General features: G+C 45.3%; 3 protein-coding genes and 1 pseudogene across 3 annotated transcripts; 1 reads left to right on the top strand and 3 right to left on the bottom strand.

Moving 5' to 3' along the window:
• Positions 1-370: 370 nt before the first annotated feature.
• LOC147961663 (protein FAR1-RELATED SEQUENCE 5-like) lies at positions 371-2,502 on the bottom strand (annotated as a pseudogene).
• Positions 2,503-3,480: 978 nt separating this feature from the next.
• On the bottom strand, positions 3,481-12,442 carry LOC147961664 (protein FAR1-RELATED SEQUENCE 11-like). The gene is made up of 10 exons (XM_087533891.1): positions 12,291-12,442; positions 11,431-11,661; positions 8,484-8,748; positions 7,692-8,376; positions 7,152-7,609; positions 6,757-7,044; positions 6,376-6,655; positions 5,328-5,346; positions 3,617-3,847; positions 3,481-3,499 (listed from the first exon to the last, which is right to left on the bottom strand). The coding sequence occupies exons 1-10, from the start codon at positions 12,440-12,442 to the stop codon at positions 3,481-3,483; spliced, it is 2,628 nt and encodes an 875-aa protein (XP_087390017.1).
• Positions 12,443-19,166: 6,724 nt separating this feature from the next.
• On the bottom strand, positions 19,167-19,968 carry LOC147961665 (protein FAR1-RELATED SEQUENCE 5-like). Its single transcript, XM_087533893.1, has 3 exons — positions 19,746-19,968; positions 19,421-19,662; positions 19,167-19,319 (listed from the first exon to the last, which is right to left on the bottom strand). Exons 1-3 carry the CDS (start codon positions 19,966-19,968, stop codon positions 19,167-19,169), a joined length of 618 nt encoding a protein of 205 aa, XP_087390019.1.
• A 1,415-nt stretch (positions 19,969-21,383) lies between these two features.
• On the top strand, positions 21,384-24,620 carry LOC147961666 (uncharacterized). The gene is made up of 6 exons (XM_087533894.1): positions 21,384-21,469; positions 21,581-21,722; positions 21,897-22,334; positions 22,419-22,541; positions 22,659-24,306; positions 24,387-24,620. The coding sequence occupies exons 1-6, from the start codon at positions 21,384-21,386 to the stop codon at positions 24,524-24,526; spliced, it is 2,577 nt and encodes an 858-aa protein (XP_087390020.1). The 3' UTR covers positions 24,527-24,620.
• Positions 24,621-26,142: the final 1,522 nt, after the last annotated feature.

Consider the following 26,142-nt stretch of genomic DNA (forward strand, 5'->3'; position numbering starts at 1 on the left):
CATATCGAGATCAGCCAAATATCGCACTTTGGCATGCAGAAATAATCCTTAGGCACTGTTTGGAATGTCTGTAATTGGTGTGGCATTTAAATTTTTGATCAAACATACTTGTATATAAAAAAAATGCCCAAACTCATGTACGGAACCGCTCAAAATCAAAGATGACATGCATAACAAGATGCAAGATATGTTATAACAACACATAGTAAATCTGGTCGATCAAATGCAGGGTTCACCATTTTTGTTAGACAACTAATTATACAATATTAGATATTTAGATACTACATAAAAGGAACGGCAAAAGCCCATGAGCCAGCACACCACAGCCAAACAAAATACGGCGCCTACCCTGATCCAACCATCACCTGCTAACGGTAACTCCAGCAGCCGTTTCACAAAAGAGATTCTAAAGCTCAACTCTAACACTGAAGTCACACAACCAACATATACTCATGCTACTTACCACCATTGATTTAAAATCCAGGGGGCTCAGAACAAGTGCTCCTACGGTGTCCAGCAACACCACAGTTACTACACCTCCCCTGCTTCCTCGGCTGCTTTGGCAGGTCACCCCTCTCCGGACAAGTCGTCCTCTTATGCCCTTGACCCCGGCAAATGCTGCAAAACCTGCCGCGTTTGCGCATCTCATCTGGTGCTTCGTCGCAGCTTGCTGGCCTTCTGGGCTGAGCAGGAACTCTGACGAGTTGGTATTGTGTTGCCGACACCGTATCGCTGTCGTCTCCGGAGCAATCACCTGCTGGTCGTTCATCCACCATTGGCCTTCCTGAGGTTGGTCGATCCTCGAGCCCTTGGCCACCTCTTGCTTCTTTGTATGGTGCCATGATCTCCATGGCTTCCTTGAATATCCCCCTTAACCTATCACGGGCCTCTGCGCTAGCAGTTCCAAGACTGACTAGTTCAACAGCTTTGCTGTACAAGGTTGGAGCCTGTTGCACCGCATCTCGCACGTCTCTCGTCCACCTCTTCACGATGTGCTTCTTGGGTATCTCCTTGATTCCTACATAATACATGACCTGCATTGCCGGACAGTACATATATTTATGGTAAATATCTTGTAGACATTCTGAAAACATTATGCAGAAGATCAATATTTATGATAGAAGTTAGTAGTATTCTTCTAACCTTTAGAATGTGGCAGCACAGCAAACCCATGTGATCAAATTTACCACATTCACAGTCAAATTCAACCCCCTTATCTATCATTTTAACCTCGTAGACCGCCCTGCGCCATTTCTCCCTTGTCTCTGGTTCAGTATGCTCTGTCCTGTACACCCTGTTCTTCTCAATCTCCTCCTGCTTCATAGAGGATTTGACCAAACTGTTTGAACATCGCACGAGTATATATCTTGCTCACATGACGCTCAATTGACAGGTTAGCCCTCATCACGGCACCATCCTGTGGAAATATCAGATCACTTATTTCAAATATCATCCTTCTAGCAAGGTTCAATGTTTTATAGATGAACTGAATCCTATATATTATGAGAAATCTAATTGCTTACAATCTTGGTCCGTTTCTCTTCGTAGCTCTCCTCTGCGTCCCGGTCAAACTGCAACCGCATGTAATGCTTCACGAACATATGCATCGGGCATGCAGGTGGTATATATGTCTTCAGCATGCTCTCGGCGGTCTCTCTTCTCTGAGTACTCGTCATCTTGGCACAAAACACCCCCTTTAAATATGGCTTTGCCCATTTCTTCCTGATTTTGTAAAGTTGTTTCATGTACGGATGTGACCTTAAGTTGTACTTTTCAATCAACATCTCCCATGCTGTCTCAAACTCATCTATCGTCAGCATGTGATCGACAACCTTATGGAACTCTGCTCGGAACTCATTCCGTTTTGTGTACAGGGGTCTGAGGGACTCCTTTGCTTTCTTCAAGACGTGCCATTTGCACCATCGGTGGGATGTGTTCGGCATTACATTCTTTATGGCCGCCTCCATGGCTTGATTCTGATCTGAAACAATACAAATAACTAATTAATTTAGATTTTTGTAGATGGTCCACTGGGTAACACGCAAAATAAAAATGATATTCACCTGTCAGAATTGTCATCGGTGCTTCACCGCCCATCATTCTTATGAATTCAGTGAAAACCCATTCGAAGCTCTCTACCTGCTCGTCCCTAACCAACACTCCAGCCAAGATGATACTCTGAAAGTGGCTGTTTACGCCTACGAATAGTCCAAATGGCATGTCATGCGGGTTGGTCATGTAAGTTGTGTCAAACGTGATAACATCTCCAAAGTACTTGTACTGCATTCGGCTCCGCTCGTTGGTCCACATGAGGTTCTTTATCCGGCTCTCAGTATCTGCTTGGATCCTGAACATGAAGTCTGGATCCTTTGTTCTCATGTCTGCAAAGACTTCAATTGTCTTCCTGACATCATCGTATGCTTGATCTTTGCTAATTTGACCACACAGGTTCCTAAGTGTATGCTTAGTGAATGGCGCATTCTCCATGGTTCCCGAGAAACTTCCTATAATGTTGTTGACTTTTCCGACGTTCACGTCGTCCTCCCTCAGCTGACGTACCAACTTCTTTGTATACAGATCTATATGTTTGTGGGATGGCCAGAGATCTTCTCACGTTGGAGTCAAAGGGTGGTTGTGTGTCACCCTGTGCTCCGTGATGTACCAGCCGTTGTCATCAGTACGCAACAAACGAATCAAGGCCGGACATCCACACCGGCTTGACCTTGTGTTTTCGGCATTTGGTTTCCCCTGCGTAAACGAAACACAGGAATGTATTTGCAATTAAATGAAATGCAATACCTACTTTTCTTAAAAAGAGGAAGTTGTATTAACAGTCCAGAACTCTCTGTTCTACTCATCGAACGCCCACAAACAGTTTCCTGCATGGTCTTGGTCCTCTCCACATTAAGCCGACTCTTGCCGTACCTGATGCCGAATCCATGTTCCCAGGCATACGCATTGTAGAAGTCATATGCCTCACCAAGAGAATCAAAAGTTGTAGCCAACTTTGGGTTGATAACATGATCTCCCCTGTTCTCTGCATAAGCTTTGATGGATTGCTGAGGGCTCCGATCCGGTCAGGACATGGTGTGCGGTCTGGGGGACGACGGCCAACCCTAACTCTGCAAGCATAAGCAACCAGCACTTGATCCATGTGTTGTGACTAGAAGATTTTCCACTTTATATAGTACTAGCTATGTACAGCCGTTGTGTATAATTTTACCATTGGCCATGTTACATTCCATTTCATAATCACAGATGGAGACTGTCACACGAGCCGATTCATTTACAGTGCACCGCACAAATCGTGCCAATTTACGCGACTGGTTATATCAGCCTAAATGAAATCAAGTAACATATCGAGTTATGCTGAACTGCATTATCTTCTTGGATCTAATCCTTAGCCACCCAATCACTGGGACAAATAATCTTGCTGCTACAATACTGTATGATCAGGTTCGTGTTGAGCACATGGCGTTGCTAATGGTGGGTCTGCACTCTGCACACCATTCAGCTTAACTGAAACAATAAGCGCTAAGGACTAACTGAATTTAACTGAATCAGTAGTAATCATCTTGCCAAGGACTAATTAAGCAAGCTTAACTGAAGCAATCACCTTTTGGTCCAGCCGGGAGCCTGTGGGTTAATTCTGCCTGTGGACAGAGCGGCGGGCTCGGCAGGCCCGCCATCGGCCCTGCGCAAAAGCCCTCCCGGCTTCCCGCGGACCTCCTCCTCCGCCGCGAGGATGACTGCCATCGCCGGAGCAGAAGCGCGGCTCCCGGCCTCGTCCCCATCGCCGACGACCACGCCGGCCTCCCCCGCTGCCGGCTCAAAGATTAGTAGCCTGCTGCCAATACGACCCCCGTAAATGAGATGATTTCGTCAGAAAAATCATGGCATCAGCTGGAGCTCAAAGATTGAAATGCGGCATTCGGCTGGAGCGCCGTACCTGTGGACTGGGTCGAGAGGGAACACCATTTTCCGCGGCGGATTGGATTCAGTTTGAGTGAGCGAGTGAGTGAGGTTGAGGACGACCGCCTCTGGCTTCTAGCATACGGTTCCTTCCTTCATTCACCCCAGTCGCCGAGCTATTTCCCCTGAGGGGCCCCACGTGGCTCTCCCGATAGTTCTTTTAGGTGAACAGTGCTTTCATGGGCCACGGTGCATAGGATGAACGGAAATTCCGATGACGAGATGGGCCACGCCCAAGTCTGCACTCTGTACTGTAGCACTCTCAAACAAGTTCAGTGGATGCAAGAAAAATTCATTTGGTAGCATACACGGAAACCTGACTTGCACACCCATAAGCTTTGGACGCCGATAAAGCCCACACATATCGTATATTAGACATGCGCCCACACATCGTGTGTGCTGTGAACAGGAGGTAGCCCATACGGGCTGTGTGTGGGTGGACATTAGAATTACCCATACGTGTGGATGCAGCTACTTCATGCCACACGCCAACAAGTACTACTCATCTTCACCCTGCGTGTGTGGCACAAAGCAAAAATGCCCACACGTCCTGGCGTACCTACTTTAGGTACCCGCGGGATGACGATTTAGTTGCCATCCTGGATGGCAGATGTAGTTATCCGGTATGACAAGTGTAGTTGTAAAAGCATGGCAACTTTATCTATTTTGGTTAATTATAGTTGCCATGTCTAATTTATAGTAATTGCCGCGTGTAATCAAACCGTAGTTATCGTGTGTGATTAACTACTTGCCACATATGATCAAACATTAGTTGCCATGTGTGTTTATTTAGTTGTCACGTGTGGTCCAACCATAGTTGCCATGTATGGTTAATCACACTCGCCATGTGTGCTTATCTGGTTGCCACGTACGCGCAATTGCAGTTGCCGTCTAGCAAAGAATTACAGTTGTCATGTGTGTTTACCTAGTTGACACGTTCGCGTAACTGCAGTTGTCATCCACAACATAGGAGTGTCGTGTGGGCGAAAATCAATTTGCCCACACGCGCATGGACTAGGTGGTGACTGTATGGACAGAAACTAGTTCACCCACACATCGTAGCTGGCAAACAGCGTGGTGCGAGGCGTGTGGGCAAACTCTCCAACGCCCACACATCAGCCCCGTCCTACGTGAGATGCAAATTCTGCCTCAATGTGTCAAGATTCGTGCAAACTGCACTGGACGATGATCCACGCGTGTGGGCGAATTACAAAACTGCCACACGTGTGGACGTTAGTGTTTTCCTAAGCTTTACCTTGAATCGGCCGTTTTCAGCAAGTCATGCTGAATCGGACGCAAAAGTGGGGCATATGAGGATGCGTTTGGTTACTTGTATCAATTTTTCTTTTACATACCTGTCCCAGTTAGGTCTGTCTAAGCATATACAGGTAAAAAACCCATCATCTGCATATTGTTTGGTTGCCTGCATCCCGTCTACTCTGCATGTGCCGAAACGGGCCGCTGTTGTTTAGTTGCGGACTTGTTTCAAGGGAAAACACAAGTTCAGTTGTTTGGTCACATCCAGGACAATTATGTAGTAACCTTCTTTTTCTTTTTTATATGGTGAGGTTACTAGAGACACGCATGGACAACTAAGAACTAAACTAGAGCAATAGAACAAATTTAGGCATAAACACAAGTTTTAACCATCCATCACAAGTTTAAACCAACATAGTACAATAAGTTTTAAATGAAACAAACCAACAGCCAACTAGGAACGGACAGCAGGAGCTCAGGTGATCACGGCGAAGGCGTTGTCGTGCTCCTTGCACGACAGGTCTGGTGGGTTAGCCCATTTTGCGAAGCTCCCGGTTATTCTTTTTTTTGATGTTTCTTTGTCGGTTTCCCTAGGTTTGGATCGGCCTTTTTTTCCTTTCTGTTTATGTATTTTCTTTTCCATTTGTTTCTTTCCTTTTCAAATTCATGGATTTTTTAAAATAATAAATATATTTAAAATTCCTAAATATTTTAGCAATTTGTGCATATTTCAAAATTTGTACATTTTTCAAATTCATGAACATCATTTATCATTTTTAATTTTCCCATTTAAAAAAATACAAGAGCATTTTTTAAGATAGTTTTCAAGTTATGAACAGTTTTCAAATTTTAGAAAATTGTCATATTAGTGAATAATTTTTTAAGTTTGTGAACATCTTTAAAATTTTTAAACATTTTTAAATTGCATGAATTTTTTAAGATATTCAAACTATTTCAAATAGGTATTTTCTCAATTTAATGAACAAATTTTAATTTTATGAATTTTTTTAATTCATGTATAAACATGAATATATAATACATCTTAAACTGCATTGTATCGCAATTGGAGGGTAGAAAAAAATTGTTGTCTGGTACACCGGTATTGTGTTGCCGACACTGTATCGCTGTCGTCTCCGGAGCAATCACCTGCTGGTCTTTCATTCACCATTTGCCTCTCTGAGGTTCGCCAATCCTCGAGCCCTTGGCCACCTCTTGCTTCTTTGTATGGTGCCATGATCTCCATGGCTTCCTTGAATATCCCCCTTAACCTCTCACGGACCTCTGCGCTAGCAGTTCCAAGACTGACTAGTTCAACAGCTTCGCTGTACAAGGTTGGAGCCTGTTGCACCGCATCTCGCGCGTTTCTCGTCCACCTCTTCACGATGTGCTTCTTGGGTATCTCCTTGATTCCTACATAATCCATCACCTGCATTGCCGGATGGCACGCATTTATGATAAATATCTTGTGGACATTCTGAAAACATGACGCGGAAGATCAATATTTATGATAAAAGTTATTCTTCTAACCTTTAGAATGTGGCAGCATAGCAAACCCATGTGATCAAATTGACCACATTCACAGTCAAATTCAGCCCCATTATCTATCATCTTAACCTCGTAGACCGCCCTGCGCCATTTCTCCCTTGTCTCTGGTTCAGTATGCTCTGTCCTGTACACCCTGTTCTTCTCAATCTCCTCCACTTGGTAAGCTCCTGCTTCATAGAGGATTTGGCCAAACTGTTTGAACATCGCACGAGTATATATCTTGCTCGCATGACGCTCAATTGACAGGTTAGCCCTCATCACGGCACCATCCTGTGGAAATATCAGATCACTTATTTCAAATATCATCCTTCTAGGAAGGTTCAATGTTTTAGAGATGAACTGAATCCTATATTATGGTGAGAAATATAATTGCTTACAATCTTGGTACGTTTCTCTTCGTATATTTCTTCTGCGTCCCGGTCAAACTGCAGCCGCATGTAATGCTTCACGAACATATGCATCGGGCATGCAGGTGGTATATATGTCTTCAGCATGCTCTCGGCGGTCTCTCTTCTCTGAGTACTCGTCATCTTGGCACAAAACACCCCCTTTAAATATGGCTTTGCCCATTTCTTCCTGATCTCGTAAAGTCGTGTCATGTACGGATGTGACATTAAGTTGGACTTTTCAATCAACATCTCCCATGCTGTCTCAAACTCATCTATCGTCAGCATGTGATCGACAACCGTATGGAACTCTGCTCGGAACTCATTCTGTTTTGTGTACAGGGGTCTGAGGGACTCCTTTGCTTTCTTCAAGACGTGCCATTTGCACCATCGGTGGGCTGTGTTCGGCATCACATGCTTTATGGCCACCTCCATCGCTTGATTCTGATCTGAAACAATACAAATAACTAATTAATTTAGATTTTTGTAGATGGTCCATGGGGTAACAAACAAAATAAAAATGATACTCACCTGTCAAAATTGTCATCGGTGCTTCACCGCCCATCATTCTTATGAATTCAGTGAAAACCCATTCGAAGCTCTCTACTTGCTCGTCTCTAACCAACACTCCAGCCAAGATGATACTTTGAAAGTGGCTGTTTACGCCTACGAATAGTCCAAATAGCATGTCACGTGGGCTAGTCATGTAAGTTGTGTCAAACGTGATAGCATCTCCAAAGTACTTGTACTGCATTCGGCTGCGCTCGTTGGTCCACATGAGGTTCTTTATCCAACTCTCGGTATCTGCTTGGATTCTGAACATGAAGTCTGGATCCTTTGCTCTCATGTCTGCGAAGACTTCAATTGTCTTCCTAACGTCATCGTCTGCTTGATCTTTGCTAATTTGACCGCACAGGTTCCTAAGCGTATGCTTAGTGGATGGCGCATTCTCCATGGTTCCGGAGAAACTTCCTATAATGGTGTTGACTTTCCCGATGTTCATGTCGTCCTCCCTTAGCTGACGTACCAACTTCTTTGTATACAGATCTATATGTTTGTGGGATGGCCAGAGATCTTCGCACGTTGGAGTCAAAGGGTGGTTGTGTGTCACCCCGTGCTCCGTGATGTACCAGCCGTTGTCATCAGTACGCAACAAACGAATCAACGCCGGACATCCACACCAGCTTGACCTTGTGTTTTCGGCATTTGGTTTCCCCTGGATACGTGAAACACGGGAATTTATTTGTAATTAAATGAAATAAAATACCTACTTTTATTAAAAAGAAGTTGTTATAACATTCTGGAACTCTTTGTTCTACTCACCGAACGCCCACAAACAATTTCCTGCATGGTCTTGGTCCTCTCCACATTAAGCCGACTCTTGCCGTACCTGATGCCGAATCCATGTTCCCAGGCATACACATTGTAGAAGTCATATGCCTCACCAAGAGAATCAAAAGTTGTAGCCAACCTTGGGTTGATAACATGATCTCCCCTGTTCTCTGCATAAGCTTTGATGGATTGCTCGAGGGCTCCGATCTGGCCAGGACACGGTGTGCGGTCCGGGGGACGACGGCCAACCCTAACTCTGCAAGCATAAGCAACCAGTACTTGATCCATGTGTTGTGACTAGAAGATTTTCCACTATATATAGTACTATATACAGCAGTTGTGTATAATTTTACCATTGGCCATGTTACATTCCATTTCATAATCACAGATGAAAACTGTCACACGAGCGATTCATTTACCATGTACCACTCGGATCGTGCTAATTGTTTGCCTGCTAATATCTTTTTTTTGCTAATATTATCCACACTGAAATCAAGTAAGTTACCATATCGAGTTATGCTGAACTGCATTATCATCTTGGACCTATTCCTTAGGGCATCTCCAGCCGCGCCCCCAACAGGCCCCCCCAGGCCACTTTTTCGGCGCCGCCACCGAAAAAACGGCCCAGTCGCACCCCCAGGACGCCGAAAATCGCCGGTTCGTACCTTTTTTCCGCCCGGCGGTCACAGGCCGAACCCGGCGCGCTGGGGAGCAGTTGGGGGCTCCGGCGCTAGGGAAAAGCACGCCTAGCCCACACCGATAGGGGAAAAGTCAAGGTTTTCTTCCCCTGACTCGCCTCGCACCCCCCGCGCCCTCGACCACCACTAGCTATATCCCGGCGACGGCCGCCGCCCTACTCCGGTAGATAGCCATTCCCCGCCGAAAAATAGCAGCGCTTCGCCGCGGCAGCCCCTCCCACAGCAGCTGGGCGTTTTCGGCCGCCGTTTCCGGCCACGGAGGCGCGGTTTAACGGCGGGTACACGCCCGCCGAGCACAAGGTGTTCGGCGTTTTGCCTGTCTCGGCGATGGACTCGGATGAGGAGGAAGAGCTCGCCGCGCTACTGGAGGAGGAAGCCGCGGCCGACGTCCAGGAAGAAGAGCATCTCATGGTGCTCGCCGCCCTCGCCCAGCTGCTGGCGAGCAATGAAAAGCCGCAGCGAGGTGGCTCGGCGCCGGGGCGGGTGAAAGCAAAGAACCGGCATCGTCTCCAAGGCTACTGCATGCTCTACTCCGACTACTTCGCCGATGCTCCACTTCATGGCGAGAGAACATTTCGGCGCCGTTATCGGATGAGCCGAAAGCTCTTCCTCAGGATTGTGAATTCCATCCGGGAGTTCGACAACTACTTCAAGTGCAAGATGGATTGCACTGGCGCTCTTGGATTCACCTCCATCCAGAAGTGCACGACAGCGATGAGGATGCTTGCATATGGAGCTCCCAGTGATTAACTCGACGACTATGGGCGCATGGCCGAGTCCACCAGCATAGAGTGTTTCTACAAGTCCTGTCGGGCAGTGGTGGCAGTGTTTGGGCCACAATACTTGAGAACACCCAATGCGGAAAACACTGCTCGGATCCTAACCCAGAATGCAGCAAGAGGATTTCCTGGGATGCTTGGAAGTATCGACTGCATGCATTGGAAATGGAAGAACTGCCCATTTGGTTGGCAGGGGATGTACAAAGGCGCCAAAGGCGGTTGCAGTGTGGTGCTTGAGGCGGTAGCCACACAGGACCTCTGGATTTGGCACTCCTTCTTTGGTATGCCAGGAACTCACAATGACATCAACGTGCTGCATTGCTCTCCTGTTTTTGCCAAGCTCGTTGAGGGCCATTCTCCTCCGGTGAACTTCGAGATCAATGGGCACCAATACAACAAGGGGTACTATCTAGCTGACGGCATCTATCCGAGATGGTCGACATTTGTGAAGACGATCTCAAACCCTGTGGCAGGAGGTAAGAACGCCTGGTTTGCGAAGCTTCAAGAGGCTTGCAGGAAGGATGTCGAGCGGGCATTTGGTGTGCTCCAATCTCGATTTGCTGTTGTTCGGTACCCCGCTCAGACCTGGTCCAAAGATCAAATGTGGGAGATTATGACTTGCTGTGTCATCTTGCACAACATGATCATCGAGAGCGAGTAAGAAGACCCAGTGTTTGACACTGAACCATACTACAGGCAGGGTCCTCTAGCCGAAGTTGATCACCAGCTACCGGCAACTTGAACTGCCTATCTCAGTATGCGTCAGGAGATCCGAGACCCACAGGTGCATCATCAACTGCAGAAAGATCTGATTGAGCACCTATGGAGGCTCAAGGGGGACGCCGTCTGATGAAATACGAGTTTTTATTTGTTGAACTATATAATTTGTATTGAACTATTTGTTGTTGTACTATTTTGTTGAAGTATTTGATTTTTCTGTGATGAAATATGTGATAAGAAATAATTGTGTTGATAATTGAACGCCGAGACACGGCGAAACCACGCCGAATATGGGTCTATTCTCGCCCATATGGGCCCTTTATTCGCCGAAATTGGGCTGCAAAGTGGGCCAATTTTGGCGTCTGGAGGCGAGCTGTGAGTGACGACTGGGCGCAAAACCGCCCCCAGCGCCGAGTGTATCGCCGGCTCGCCCCCAGGGGGCGATTTTTATGCGCCCTGGGGGGCCAATGGCTGGAGATGCCCTTATCCATCCAATCACTGGGACAAATAATCTTGCTGCTTCAATACTGTATAATCAGGTTTGTGTAGAGTATACATTATACAATACTGTATACTGCTACAATACAGTATAATCAGTTTCTTGTTGAGCATATATAGGTGGGTCTGCACACCATTCAGCTTAACTGAAACAATAAGCGCTAAGGACTAACTGAATTTAACTGAATCAGTAGTAATCATCTTGCCAAGGACTAATTAAGCAAGCTTAACTGAAGCAATCACCTTTTGGTCCAGCCGGGAGCCTGTGGGTTAATTCTGCCTGTGGACAGAGCGGCGGGCTCGGCAGGCCCGCCATCGGCCCTGCGCAAAAGCCCTCCCGGCTTCCCGCGGACCTCCTCCTCCGCCGCGAGGATGACTGCCATCGCCGGAGCAGAAGCGCGGCTCCCGGCCTCGTCCCCATCGCCGACGACCACGCCGGCCTCCCCCGCTGCCGGCTCAAAGATTAGTAGCCTGCTGCCAATACGACCCCCGTAAATGAGATGATTTCGTCAGAAAAATCATGGCATCAGCTGGAGCTCAAAGATTGAAATGCGGCATTCGGCTGGAGCGCCGTACCTGTGGACTGGGTCGAGAGGGAACACCATTTTCCGCGGCGGATTGGATTCAGTTTGAGTGAGCGAGTGAGTGAGGTTGAGGACGACCGCCTCTGGCTTCTAGCATACGGTTCCTTCGTTCCCTTGAGGGGCCCCATGTGGCTCTCCCGATAGTTCTTCTTTAGGCTTCGTTCGGTTAGACCCCACCCCGCCGGGATTGGGCTCAAATCCCTGCAGAACCAAGTGGTTTCGCCCTGACGGGAGTTCGATCTCGGTTGATCTTTTATGTGCGTTCGGTTAAACACGTCAGGAATCGCTCCCCAGTGTAACCTCTCGAAAACCACGCGGATTCCACCGGGATAAAAGCCACTCCTCCTACCCCGTGGAACCAACCCCCGTCTCTCTCTCTCTCTTGCGAAACATTACAGCAAGACACCTATTCTCGCGCGACGGCGGCGAGGACGGCGGGGACAGAGGGACATCAGCGGCGATAGCAACCGAGGAGACGACGGCCGCGTTCTTCTCCCTTCGCCTCCCCGTGTGAAGCACCGCATCCAACCGCAGCTCGCCGGCGACCCGAAGGTGAACTGCAGCGACGGCGCGAGCTCGGCGGTGACTGCAAGGACCCCATCTCCGGCGTTCCCTCCTCCCCGCAAACTCCCAGTCGCATCTTCCTCGTCTTCGTTCCCCTCTCCTCCCATGTCTTAATTTCTACGGCATGCGGTGGTCCTTGGAAATTCATACGGGTCCTTGCCTGCTTGATCTGTTTCCATGGCATAACCGAACAGAGTTTAAGCCGCAGTGGAATGGCGAGGAAGAGGCTGGTGGGGGTTAGGTGACGGTAAGGGATTAACCCAATCCCTGCAGGGGTTAGTTCCATGTGGGGAACAAACCCCAGCAACCGAACAAGGCCTTAGTGGAGCAGTGCTTTCATGGGCCACGGTACACATAGGATGAACGGAAATTCCCATAACGCCAGGGGCGCGTTTGGTAGCCTGCGACACTCTCAAACAAGTTCAGTGGATGCAAGAAAAAAAATCATTTGGTAGCATACACGGAAGACTGACTTGCACAAAAGGTTAGAACGGAAATTTCGTCTCCAATGCAAGCTGTACGCACGGGATGTTGGCCTCATCAAAAAAGGTCAGGTTTGATTTTTTTTCTTTAAATCAAGGTCAATTCAGAATTTTGTTAGCACAAAAGGTTAGAACAGAAATTTCATGTGCAAGTTGCGTCACGCATAATCCTTCACACGGCCTCCACAAAAGTAAAATGCACAGAACCACCACATTAGCGTCATAACTCTTGTAAAACCATCACTTCACGAAACGTGACACTTTGCACCGCGACACAATTTTGACAGTGGCAGAAAACACTGATTAGTTTTCTGAGAGCGTTTTGACGTGGCCGATCATACTAGCGGGCCGACAACGGTGACGACGAGGCACTAATGGCTGTTAACGGCCGTGTCTGAAACGATTGAGCCGGCCCTCACTCCCATCGCTCATTCCCATCCTCACTCCATACCTAGCCGTCTATCTCTTTCCTCTCTCGCGCGGGCAAGAGGCGACGGCGGCTCCGAATCCATCGACGAGGGAGTGGTGGGGTGCGAGGTGTGGTGAACATAGCCTGTCACCTTGGCTGACCAGCGTGGAAGGGTGCAACTGCATCGAGGGGGAAGATTGTGCGGCCACAACAAATTCATCCATCACACAGTTTTCATGGTCGCCACATTTGGAGGAAAATTCATTGAGCTCCTCTCATATGGTGCTGACCCAGCCCTCGGTGAGCTGCCTCCCTCTCTCTAGTAACAATTTTTGTTTGTGGAATTCTAGGGTTCCAGATATGGAAACAAGTGTTTGCTGGAATTCTAGCATTTTTTTTTGCGGGGGAAATTCTAGCAAATTTTGTTGTTCCCTGAATCTTGTTGTGAACTTATGCAGTTAACTGGGTATTGTTGTTTGTGACTGCACAAAGTTAACTGAATCTAGCTCTCTCTCACTGAACCTAGGTTTTAATTAAAAATAGTTAACTGAATCTAGCTCTCTCTCACTGAACCTAGGTGTTAATTAAGAGTAGTTAACTGAATCTTGCTCACTATGACTGAAGCTAGGTTAATTCAAACACCAAGATTCAAATCAGTTAACTGAACCAAATCACAACAAGATTCAATTAATTGAATCTGCATTCAGTTCAGTCAACTGAATCAAATCACAACAAGATTAAGTTAACTGAATCTTGCTCACTATCACTCAATCTTTACTGTTGTCAGTGAATTTTGATGTCCTATTTGATTGAATTTAGGGTTTGCAAAATGGTTAATTATTCTAGGGTTAGTTATTTCACTGATTGATAGATGTAGTTGAACTATTGTTGTGGACTGAATGAAACTAACACTAAATGTCGCTACTGAATCAGGGTGTTGTGCAGTGTACATGAGTTAATTTTGGGTTGAGTGATGCAGTGGACAAGTTGACCATAGAAGGAGTGAGTTGGTGCAACAGGGGTTTAAGTGATCTGATTGATGTGAAGTGTCAGTAGGTGTGCTCAATTTAATGTTCAAACACTCCCTAGCTAGGAGAGAAATTGAAATATTCAGACTTGCAATATTCAGACTTACAATGTCCAGACTTTATTCAATCAAACCATACTGATAGGAAAAACTATAGTAACCTGACTAAAAAGTGTCTGAAACTTAGGTTTTGTGACATTTTCTCTTTGCATTGGCACCCCTACAACACAACTATATCTTTGCATTGACACCTACATCATCATAGTGAGCACAAAGTTTCAGATACTATGAGCACAAAGATTCAGCTACTATGAGAACAAACATCCAGAAACCATGACCACAAACATTCAGATAGATAGATATCATAGATAGATGAGTACTCTAGATAGATAGATATCATAGATACATAAGTTCAGAAACCACACAGAGTGATCTGCTGCTGCATAAATTAAGTTCAGAAACTAAATACTTGAGACACTAAGTTCAGAAACTAACTGAACCCATATATTGGTTCAGATCTTGCAGCAGAAATTTAAAAGGGCAAATGCTGCATCAGACTCACTCTTGCTGCAGCTTCAGAATACGGAGAGATCATCGAACTGGCCCCATGATGCGGAGCTGCTTCTTCTTCCTCGAGTTGCTTGTGCCTGTCTCCACTTGCATCTGTTCCTGCTCAATTTGCTGCCGCTCCATCTTGGGCTCCTCCACCTGCACCTGCTGCTCCATCTGTAGTGGCACCATCTCAAACAAAGGAGCGAGGGGCATCATTGGAACCAAGCACGTAGTCCACGCAGAGTTGGTTGTGGTTCTGGTACATGTACCAGCGTGCCCTCTGGTATGGATCCGGGGAATCCCTCATCTACCCCATCGTCCAGACCAAGTTCTCGATCAGTGGGCGATGGAGGTCTGGCAATCAGGCGTACTCCTCATGGTTGGCAGCCGCCCTCATTGCGCGAATGGTTCTTCAGGATTTCAACGCTGGTGTACCAGGTGCTCACCTCACGCGCGTAGTAGAGCTTGGTGTTGTCACCGTCGAAGATCTCCCGTAGCGCCTTGTCCCATCCAAGGCCAAATGTCATGGCGCGATGGAGGTTTTTTGAGTGGGAAGAAGGAGGTTGGATGGAGAGGCGATGGAGAGTGGTGGTTATCTGTGCAAGGATGGTGAATTTGAATGAATGCACTCTCTCTGTGTGTGTGGATACTGGAGTTTTCTATAGAAACCGGACGGGCACACTGAATCGATCGAACTACCACAACGTAATTTTATTTTTGAGAAAAAAACGAAGGAGCAGAGCCCGACCCAGTAGCCCAGTAAATAGAACTGAGCAAATGTTAATTTTTCACTTATTTAGACTAAACTTTTTTATTTCATTATGACTAATAATATCATTTAATGTGCCTTATTGTTATTGATACACCATTTAGGCCTTGTACAATGCAAGTTGCTTAGACATGTGATTAGTAAAATAAAATGATTTTTTCTTAAGCACATATATTTATCTTTGCATTGTACATGGCCTAAATGTGGTATATTAAATACCATATTCCAAATATTAACAGGAAGTAATAATTTAATCACATTGAAGATATACATATTTCCGATACACTCTTGGCATTTATGATTAAAAATACATGTGGTTGTACTAAAATGAAGTGCATATTGTTGCAATGAATTCATTATTATATTAGTTGAGTTTAGGAGGTCTAAGATTTTTAGTTAGAGTGGATTTCACCATAAATCTAAGAAAAATAAAAAATATATTACTCAAATTTAGTCTATACTTGTTTGTATTATAGCGCATTTATGTGTCATTTGTCATATATAGTACCCTTAAATATGTAGAAAAGAACTGGTGGAGTGTTTTGAGGTGTAAAAATCTAACAAATAACTTGGAAGAGATTTCCAGGAGTTCATGACTATCATGTTTAGGTGTGTATCTAAATAGAGATTCTAGAATGTATGAGGTACCCTCTGGCTAATTGGAAAAACATGGTGCTCTATAGTTGGTACCAGAAATTACGTTGTCTGTGACATGCATGAATATTAACAATTTATATTGGCATGTTGTATTTTGTTTGAATATTACATGGATTTTTTTGCCAGAACCAATTTCTTTGTATTTCTCGAACCCATTCACAAAAATCTAGTTCTCCCTAACAGACCTGATGTGACAAAAAGTATGCTAATTTTGAAAGTTATATATCTCCCTTGCTTTTTGCACATCGCCGCAACATTAGAAAAAATCCTAGTTTTCTTGGGACAGGTTGCCACGCGGTTTTGGACTTCTCTCGGTTTGAGATCACACGGTTTGGAAGTCCACTCCTTTTAAATCTCCCACTTGGTTTGGTGAACCCATGTTTTTCTTGAATATGATTATCTTGGCCATGAAGAAAGGAGATGAAATAGTATGCTTACTGGTCTTTCACACAAAGTACATAAAGTGAAGGAAAGAAAGAAAAAAAATAAGAGATACAAAAAGTTCTTCAGGAGTAAAATTGCTAACATTAACAGTAGTTTCTGATTGAGGTGATTTTTTTTATCATTGTGCAGCTCAACAAGGACATAAAACGAAGGCTATAGAACATTTTGTGATCTGTTTTTTTACCATATGCATGCACATTTGAGCACACAAGCTGAAAGTTTGACCAAAAAGGTCATTCAGGTCTTCAAAGGGGACCCACAAAGTAAGGAGAAATAAAGTGTCTCTGAATTCTCTCAAATTGATAGATCACTTCTGTCAGTATTCATTAGGTTCTCGGGAAGGTGCCACCTTTTTCAACTTCTTATATCCATGTGCAACATTATCTATTTCTGGAGCCATATTGTTTTCGTTTGTCTTCCAACTAAAGTATTTTCACGTTTTGACTTTGTTTGAGTTCAACTTTTGTCTCTCTTAGCATTTCTACAGCGTATATTTCAACCCTCCTAAAGCTCCACAGGGCATCCCATCGCCGTGCAATTTTGTGCGGTGGTATGTTAGATCATCTGGAATGCTTGGAGAATTACAGTTGACCTCGAGTTAGTGTCAACAAGACAATTTGAATTCATAATGAATTGTTTGTGAGAAGGTTAAACTAATCCATGTTACCAGTGCTTGCTTTGTACTGTTTTGGCAGTAAAGATACTACATCAAAATTCAGATACCTTTGGTCTGAATATTGGACTCACCAACAGCAAGGATAAGTGGCTTGTTTGGTCAACTAGATATGATGGTGCTCGCTGTCTATTCCTTCAAAATCCTGAGATTATCAGTATCCTGAATCTGTGATTCAGATTATGAAAAAGAAAACAAAAATGTATCTTAACTCTGATGTACACATTGATGTGCACGTCCTGTCCTGTTTCTTGTCTCCGTCGCATTACAGTCATTTGTCTTCCTGGGAATCATTATTATTGTGCTCAAGATAAACTTCAATGTAGCAGGCAAACATTGCTTGAACTATTTTTGTTAATACGTACAACAATGTCTCCCATCAACTCTACTATTTGCTCCTTCAATGTACTCTAACTATAAACTGAAGTCTTCTGAATGTATGGCATGTACTAGTATGTAAGTTCAGCATGTTGCGCACAGCTGAAATGAGTAGAAAATAATGGATTGGACCATTTTCCCCTTTAGCTACAGAATCACCAGAAGGCAATCAATTTCTCATCCTCATATCTAAATCAGCAAGTATCCACATAAATTTTGCACTCATTTCAGCAGCCCCTAATATTAGTTTGCCAGGTACAGCATCTAAATGCCAATAAATCAGCACCTGCAGTGATTCAATTATCACCTGTTAACTCCAGCCACCGTTTCACAAAAGAGATTCTAAAGTCAACTCTAACCGACATATACTCAAGCTACAAACCACCACTAATTTTGTAGCCGGGAGGGCTCAGAGCAAGTGGTCCTGAGGTGTCCAGCAACACCACAATTAGTATACCTCCCCTGCTTTGGCAAGTCACCTCTCTCCCGGCAAGTTCCTTTGATCATCTCCTCATACGGTGCTTCCTCCCTGCTTGGTACTTTGCTGTAATGCTGTTGGCCTTCCGTGTTTAGGTTTCTTACAAGGAGTAGCTAATCTGACTAGTTGGTCTTGTGTTGTCAAGATTGTATTATTGCTGTGTCCAGAGCAATCGCCTGGTCTTTCATTCGCCATTAGCCTTTTTGAGGTTGGCCGATCCTTAAGCCCTAGGCAATCTCTTGCTTCTCCGTATGGTGGCACATTTTCCTTGAATAACCCCATCGACCCATCATAGGCCTCTGCACTAGCAGCTTCTTGGCTTGCTTCCATAGGCAGGACATCTCGCTCGTTTCTTGTCCACCTCTTCACAATGTGCTTCTTGGGTATCTCCAGGATGTCTAAATAATCCATCACCTGCATTGCCGAATGGTGCACATGTTTATGATGAATAGCTTGCGCACATTCTGAAAACATGATGCAGGAAATGAATATTTATGATAAAAGTTGTTCTTCTAACCCTCAGCACATGGCAGCATAGCAAACCCATGTGCTCAAATTGACCACATTCGCAGTCAAATTCAGCTCCATTATCTATCATCTTAACCTCATAGGCTACCCTGATACATTTTTGCTTTCCCTCTGCTTCAATGAGCGTTGTCCTGTACACCTTGTTCTTCTCGATCACCTCCAGACGGTAAGATCCTGCTTGATAAAGGATTTGGCCGAACTGTTTGAACATCCGCATGAGTATATATCTTGCTAGCATGTCGCTCCATAGGTAAGTTACGCCTCAGCACGACACCACCCTGTGGAAATGTCAGATCACTTATTTCAAATATCATCCTTGCAGGAAGTTGTAATGTTCGTGTTCAGAGACAATGAATTGGAGTTATATATTATGAGAAATATAGTTGCTTACAATCATGGTCCGTTTCTCTTCATAGGCTTCATCTGCGTGCCGGTCAAACTGCAAGCGCATGTATTGCTTCACGAACATATGCAACGGACATGTAGGTGGTACATATTTCTTCAGCATGGGGGATGTCTCGCTCCTTTGAGTAATCGTCATCTTGGCACAAAACACCCCCTTGAAATATGGATTTGCCCATTTCTTCCTGGTTTCATAAAGTTGTGTCATGTACGGATGTGACCTTAAGTTGTACTCCCTCCGTTCCAAATTACTCGTCATGGTTTTAGTTCAAATTTGAACTGAAACCACGACGAGTAATTTGGAGCGGAGGGAGTACTTGTCAATCAACATCCCCCATGCCGTCTCAAACTCATCTATTGTGATTATGTGGTTGACAACCTTATGGAACTCTGCTCGGAACCCATTCCGTTTTCTGTATAGGGGTCCAAGGCACTCTTCTGCTTTCTCCAAGATGTGCCATTTACACCATCGGTGGGCTATGTTTGGCATCACATTCTTTATGGCCACCTCCATCGCTTGATTCTGATCTGAAACAATACAGATAACTAATTTATTGAGAAGACTGTAGATGGTCCTCAAGGGAGACACAGAAATTAAAACTGATATTCACCTGTCAGAATTGTCTTTGGTGGTTCACTGCCCATCATTCTTATGAATTCAGAGAAAACCCACTCGAAGCTCTCTACCTGCTCATCTCTAACCAACACTCCAGCCAAGATGATGCTCTGAAAGTGCTCATTCACGCCAATGAATAGTCCAAATGGCATGTCGTACAAGTTAGTCCTATAAGTGGTGTCGAACGTGATAACATCTCCAAAGTACTTGTACTGCATTTGGCTCCCCCCCCCCCCCCCCCCCCCCGTTAGTCCACATGAGGTTCTTTATCCGATTCTCGGCATCTTCTTGCACCCCAAACATGAAGTCTGGATTCTTTGCTCCTATGTCCGCGAAGACTTCAATTGTCTTCTAACTTCATCATCTGCTTGATCTATGCTAATTTGACTACACAGATTACTAAATGTACAATTAGTAGATGACATATTCTTCATGGTTCCGGAGAAACTTCCTACAATGCCATCAACTTTGCCAATGTTCGCGTCGTCCTCCCTCAGCTGACGTACCAAGTCCTTTGTGTACAGAATATGTTTGTGGGATGGCCAGAGTACCGCTCAATCCGCACCGCATCCGTTTCTTAGGGAGAAGAGTTATCGTTCCGAAATTCAGGTGAAATAGATGCAAGTCTCCAGAAAAAAAATCATGGAACATTGGAAGCAAATCACCCTTAATAATATGCCAACACCTTCTATAAAACTCAGCCGGAAATCCATCCGATCTAGGAGCTTTATTATTCTTCATCCGTGAAATTGCCTCAAACACCTCTTTCTCCGACAACCGGGTGGTTAAATTTTCGTTTTCATCTGTCGCTAGTTGGGGTATATCGTCAACCCTCGTCTCGTCTAAGGATACAAAACTATCATCAGGAGCCCCAAACAACTGCTTGTAATAATTGGTGATGTATAATTTTAGGTTCTCCTGCCCCACTATCGTCCACTCATCTTGCTTCTACATCATCCTTGCTGCCTTCCAATGATGCGTGAGTAGTTTACCACAGACCTACGAGTCCATAGCTAGTAGCTAGATGGCTTCTTCTCTCTCTTTGATCTTCAACACAATGTTCCCCTCGATATTCTTGGAGTTTTATTCGATGTAATCTTTTTTGGGTTAATTATCCTTTTGCCCTCAGTGGTGTCCATGTGCTCAGTTTTGCCCTCAGATGCGAATTGTCCTCAGTTTTGCCCCTAGTCCGAGCATAGCAACTATGACGAGGCCAAACGGCCATATTTGAGTCCATTCCGTCCGCCGGCGTTAGTGGTTGTGGGTCCGGAGCTTACACGTGGGACCACGTGGACGTGGGTCCGGAGCTGACATGTAGGCCCGTGCAACTAAATCCCCAAATCATTGGCAACCCATCCGCCCGGTCGGCTGTCCTGCGCCGCCGCTGCCGCCACCTGCGCCGCGGCCAGCACCTGCCCCGCCACCAGCTGCACGGCCTGCTTCGCCGCTACCTCCCTACGCCTATGCTCCACGGCTACCTGTGACGCCCACCACCTTCCTGCGACGCCACGGGTGGGGCGCTCACCACCTGCTCGATCCGCGGCGCGGCCTCCTTCCGTGCCCCCAGCCGGAGCGCTCAAAGGTGAGGGGCTGCTGGAGCTATTTAAACTAGGAGGAAGAACCCTAGGGCGAAATGGTGAGCAGCGGTGACCCCAGAGTATTTGGTGAGGCAGGCATCGGGCCGAAGATCCGCCGCGTCCACGACTGGGTTCCCGAGGGGTAAGTCTCGCCTCTTGTTTAGATTGAGCTTAGTTGTGCATTTGAACACTCGATTCGAGTAGGTTTGCCCAATTAGTGTGCTGATTGCGTCTCTGTTTTTTCGCCGGTTAGGATGGAGTTGCGGTTTGCTTTCATGGTGCACATTAGAAGGGACCGGTACATGTTCGATGCAAAGGATAAGAAGAAATACCAAGGAGGTTTTGATTATCGGTTGCCAATGTCTAGTAATTGGAGTTTCAAACAATTTGGGGAGGTAATTTGTAGCCAATATCCTTGGGGTTTGCTTGATGAAGTGGTATACAAATACTATGCTGGGGAAAAGAATTGGGTGACAATTAGTAATGATGAAGAGCTAGCTACCATGTTTGTTAGGCATAAAGAGAAAGATAATTTTCATGTGAGGCTGCAAGTTGATGTGCTTGAGCAGGCATTTGGACCTAGGATGGCGGGTGCAACATCTGGGGGAGAACCAAGTCGTCATAATGGCATCTCTAGCCAGAACAGTTCAGTTGGTGCACGGCGACGTGGTGGCTCGACAAGTGTGGGCAACAGCAGTAGGGTCCCCCTTGAAGTGGAGCCCGATGGCTACAATTCTGGGGTTGATGAAGAGAAGCTATATTCTGATGTTATTCGGAATTTACGACGGGCACCTTGGACTGAAAATCAAGATGAGGCTCACATTGCAGTCCGTGTGGATGATGACGCGATGGGTGAGGACGAAGACCTTGCAGCTGTTGAATGGGACCCTTTGAACCCTCATATGGAAGAAGGTATAGTTTTTGCATCCATGAATGAGTGTAGAAATGCACTTGTGACATACTGCATCAAGGTAGAATATACTTTCAAAGTTGACAAGAGTGATCAAGTACGTTACAGAGTGCACTGTCCGACTGAAGGTTGTCCATGGAGGCTGCTTGCATCTAAAATGCGGAATAGCACTAATGTTCAGGTCAAAGTGAACCCTTTTAAGCACACATGCCAGGAATCAACCCTTAGAAAGGATACAATCAGTAGAGCCAAGTCAAGATGGATGGCAGAAGAAGTAAAGAAGTGGGTGAAAGAAAACCAGCAAGTGGGTCCAAAGGAATTGTAGAAGAACATCAAAGATAAGTTCAAGATCGATTTACCATACATGAGGTTGTTCAATGGTAAACAACATGCTATGGATTCTATTTATGGTAACTGGCAGGAAAGTTTTCAATTGTTGTATTCATTCAAAGATGAAGTGGAGAGGACAAGCCCAGGTAGTATTGTAGATATTGATCACCACACCGTGGAGTACACATTCAGGGGAGTGATAAAGACCAAGGAATGCTTTAGGAGGGTTTTTGTCTGCTTTGAGGCTTGTCGCCGGGGTTTTTTGGCAGGCTGCAGGCCTTATTTGGCTATTGACGCCACTTTTCTCACAGGGAGGTTTAAAGGACAGTTAGTAGCAGCTTGTGCAGTTGATGCACATAGTTTTGTATTTCTAGTTGCCTATGGTGTGCTGGAGACAGAGTCTGAGGAGAGCTGGACTTGGTTTTTGCATAATCTCCGCCGGGCTATTGCACATCCCAATGGGTTGGTCATTCATACAGATGCCTGCAAAGGTTTAGAAGTGGTCGTGGATAATGTGTTCCCTGGAGTAGAGCATAGGGAATGCATGCGTCACCTTGCTGCAAATTTTATGAAGAAATTCAAAGGAAAGGTGTATACCGACAATTTATGGCCAGCATCTTTGACATGCAGTGTGAAGAAGCACAACTACCACTTGAGGCAGTTATACATGAATCCCAAAGTGAAAGAATACTTGGAAACACACCACTCCAAGTTATGGGCCAGAAGCCAATTCAGTGAAGTGAGCAAAGTTGACTATGTGCACAATAATCTAGCAGAGTCTTTCAACTCAACGATCCGGAAACTAAAGGGTCATTATGTGGTGGATTTGCTTGACATGATAAGGATAGAATACATGCAGAAATTTCATTACCATGCAGGAATAGCCGAGGCAAAATTCATGGGCCACATTATCATCCCTGCCGTGATGAATGAACTGAAGCAGAAGACAACAGGCTTGGAAATGAACATGACTCTTTGCTCGGGTACCACAGCAGAGATATCATATTTGGATAAAGAGAAGAGAGAATGGAGATATCCAGTGGATTTAGAAGCTAGAACTTGCAGTTGTAGGCAATGGCAGATAACTGGGTTGCCATGCATTCATGCCTTGTTTTTCATCACTTCTCTCCCAGGTCCAGCAGGGAACATACAGCAGTATGTGCATGATTACTACTCTGTTGCAAGGTTCAAAGCCACATATGCTTATGCCTTGCCTGCTATGGAGGGAAAACAACAATGGGACATGGTGGACCCTGGATTCAAGCTTTGCGCTCCAATTCTGAAGAGAGCAGCAGGTAGACCAAGGAAGAGTCGAATCAGACCTCGCAGCGAAGGAGCTGGACTTGGAGCGAGGAAGCGTAAGTGCACAAGGTGTGGTGGGTCTGGTCATTTTGGTAAGTATTGTGATAACACAGTAGATCCAGCGTTCGGAGAGAGTTTCGATGAAGGCTTCGATGAAAATGTTGGTCAGCAGCCGGTTGCCTCAACAGATGATGAAAATGATGGTCAACAGCCGGTTGCATCAGATGAGGATTTTGACGAGGTTCCAAATGATGATGGTCAACAACCGCATGATTTTGACGATGATCCAAAATATCCTCCAAATAATGATTCAAGTGAGGCTCCAAATGGTGATACAAGTGAGGCTCTAAATGGTGATCCAAGTGAGGCTCCAAATGATGATCCAAGTGAGGCTCCAAATGGTGACCAACCTTCTGTTGTTGTGAGTTCTGCTAGGTATGTAAATCTTGCAAGGGTCAAATACTACTGTACATCTATCACTTGACATGATCTCATTACCGTTTATGTTTTGCACAACCTATGGTAGGTTTGAAGAAGACGCGCAACGTACCGACAACCAAGAGAAGAAGAGAAGAAACAATGAGCACAAGGTGCACGAGGAGCAAAGTGATGGCAAGAAGCTCAAGGAACAGACAGAAGCCCCAACGCTATCTATGAATAATTATGAAACATTATGAATAAGGGATGATGTTGTATTATGAAACATTTATCACTTGACATGTTGTATTTCTGTTGGATGATGTTGGACCTATGTTAGAAGTATGTTTGACATGATGTTTAAATATCTGTTGGATGATGTTTGAATGAGCACATGGTTTTTCCTTTTTTGATTTTTTTTGAATTTTGCTTTGCTCATTTAAATTCCGGTCAAACCTAACTTTGACCAAGATTTAAACAAGTCTAAAACATCAAAATGAAAAACTAAGCGTGGATACTTCTTAGTCAATCCAAAATGAAGTTGTGGTGAGCTTTTTGAAATTTTCATGAAAAATGTGCTAAAAAGAGGGGTCCAAAGGTAGGGTAAACGGCCTCATTTCTAAGCAAATTTTTTTTCGACCTTGTCTAAATCAGACAAATAACTTTCCTACACATATATTCTATATGTACAGACTATGTGCGCTGGTTTTTCCATTTTTTGATTTTTTTAATTTTGTTTTGCTCATTTGAATTCTAGTCAAACTTAACTTTGACCAAGATTTAAACAAGTGTAAAACATCAAAATGAAAAACTAAGCCTGGATCCTTCTTAGTCACTCCAAAATGAAGCTGTGGTTAGTTTTTTGAAATTTTCATGTTCATTTCCCCAAAACACTTCTCTTCACTTCATACAAGAGAATTTGAGATACTCGAGATATCATACAATACACATGAACTTATCATTTAAATGTATGTAAAGCTTGTTTATCAACTTAAATCGTTAGTATATGACATAAGAAGACTATGTGCGCAAGTTTTTTATTTTTCTGATTTTTATTTAATTTATTATGCTCATTTGAAATCTGGTCAAACATAGCTTTGACTGCTCCAAACCCCTCCCAGACCCCGCTAACCCTAGCACTAAACAAGGACCGTTCATCTAACCCTAGCGGCGATCAAGGGCCGTCGATCTAACCCTTCTAGAAGGAATCTGCGGGGAGGAGGGGGGCGATCCGCGAGATGCAATCTGATTGGCTGGGAGACCCATTGTTTTTTTAACAAATACCGGGCGCGCTGGATGGACCGTTGGGCCGTCTCGTGCTCTGGGCCCGAGACCGCAGTAAATAGCCCGTCTCAGCCTTTCCAGGCCTTGCATGCATGGAGGCGGCGACGTGGGTTTGCATGCGCGGGAGGCGGCAACGTGCATGCATGCGAGCGAGGCGAGCGAGGCGCGCTAGGTGAGCTAGGCTAGCGAGGCGAGCTAGGTGGTTCAGTGCAGTGGTTCAGGGCAGCGATTCACATGCACCGCCCGGTCAAAGAGCTATGCAGTGATTCAGATGCACGCACACGCCCCATGCATCGTTTTGTGCAAAAATTTAAGTGTGCAAAACATAACGGATACACACACGCGTCCGGATTCACACACGCACCGTTCTCATCCTTTCTCTCTTCCTCTCCCACGCACAGGCCTATAAATGGGGTGCCTCTCTTCCTCTCCCACCCACAAGCCAGATCCGATCCTCTCCAACTTCAAACACCCAAGCGACCGAGCCCTCCCCAAGCGAGACCAAGTGAAGATGCAGTTCAACGGGCCGACCTTCAACCGTCCGCCTGTCGTGCCGGAGCCGCGCTACCCAC

The sequence above is a fragment of the Triticum urartu genome, chromosome 7A, assembly GCF_056163025.1.
Source record: "Triticum urartu cultivar PI428250 chromosome 7A, HENAU_Tu73, whole genome shotgun sequence".
NCBI lineage: Eukaryota > Viridiplantae > Streptophyta > Magnoliopsida > Poales > Poaceae > Triticum > Triticum urartu.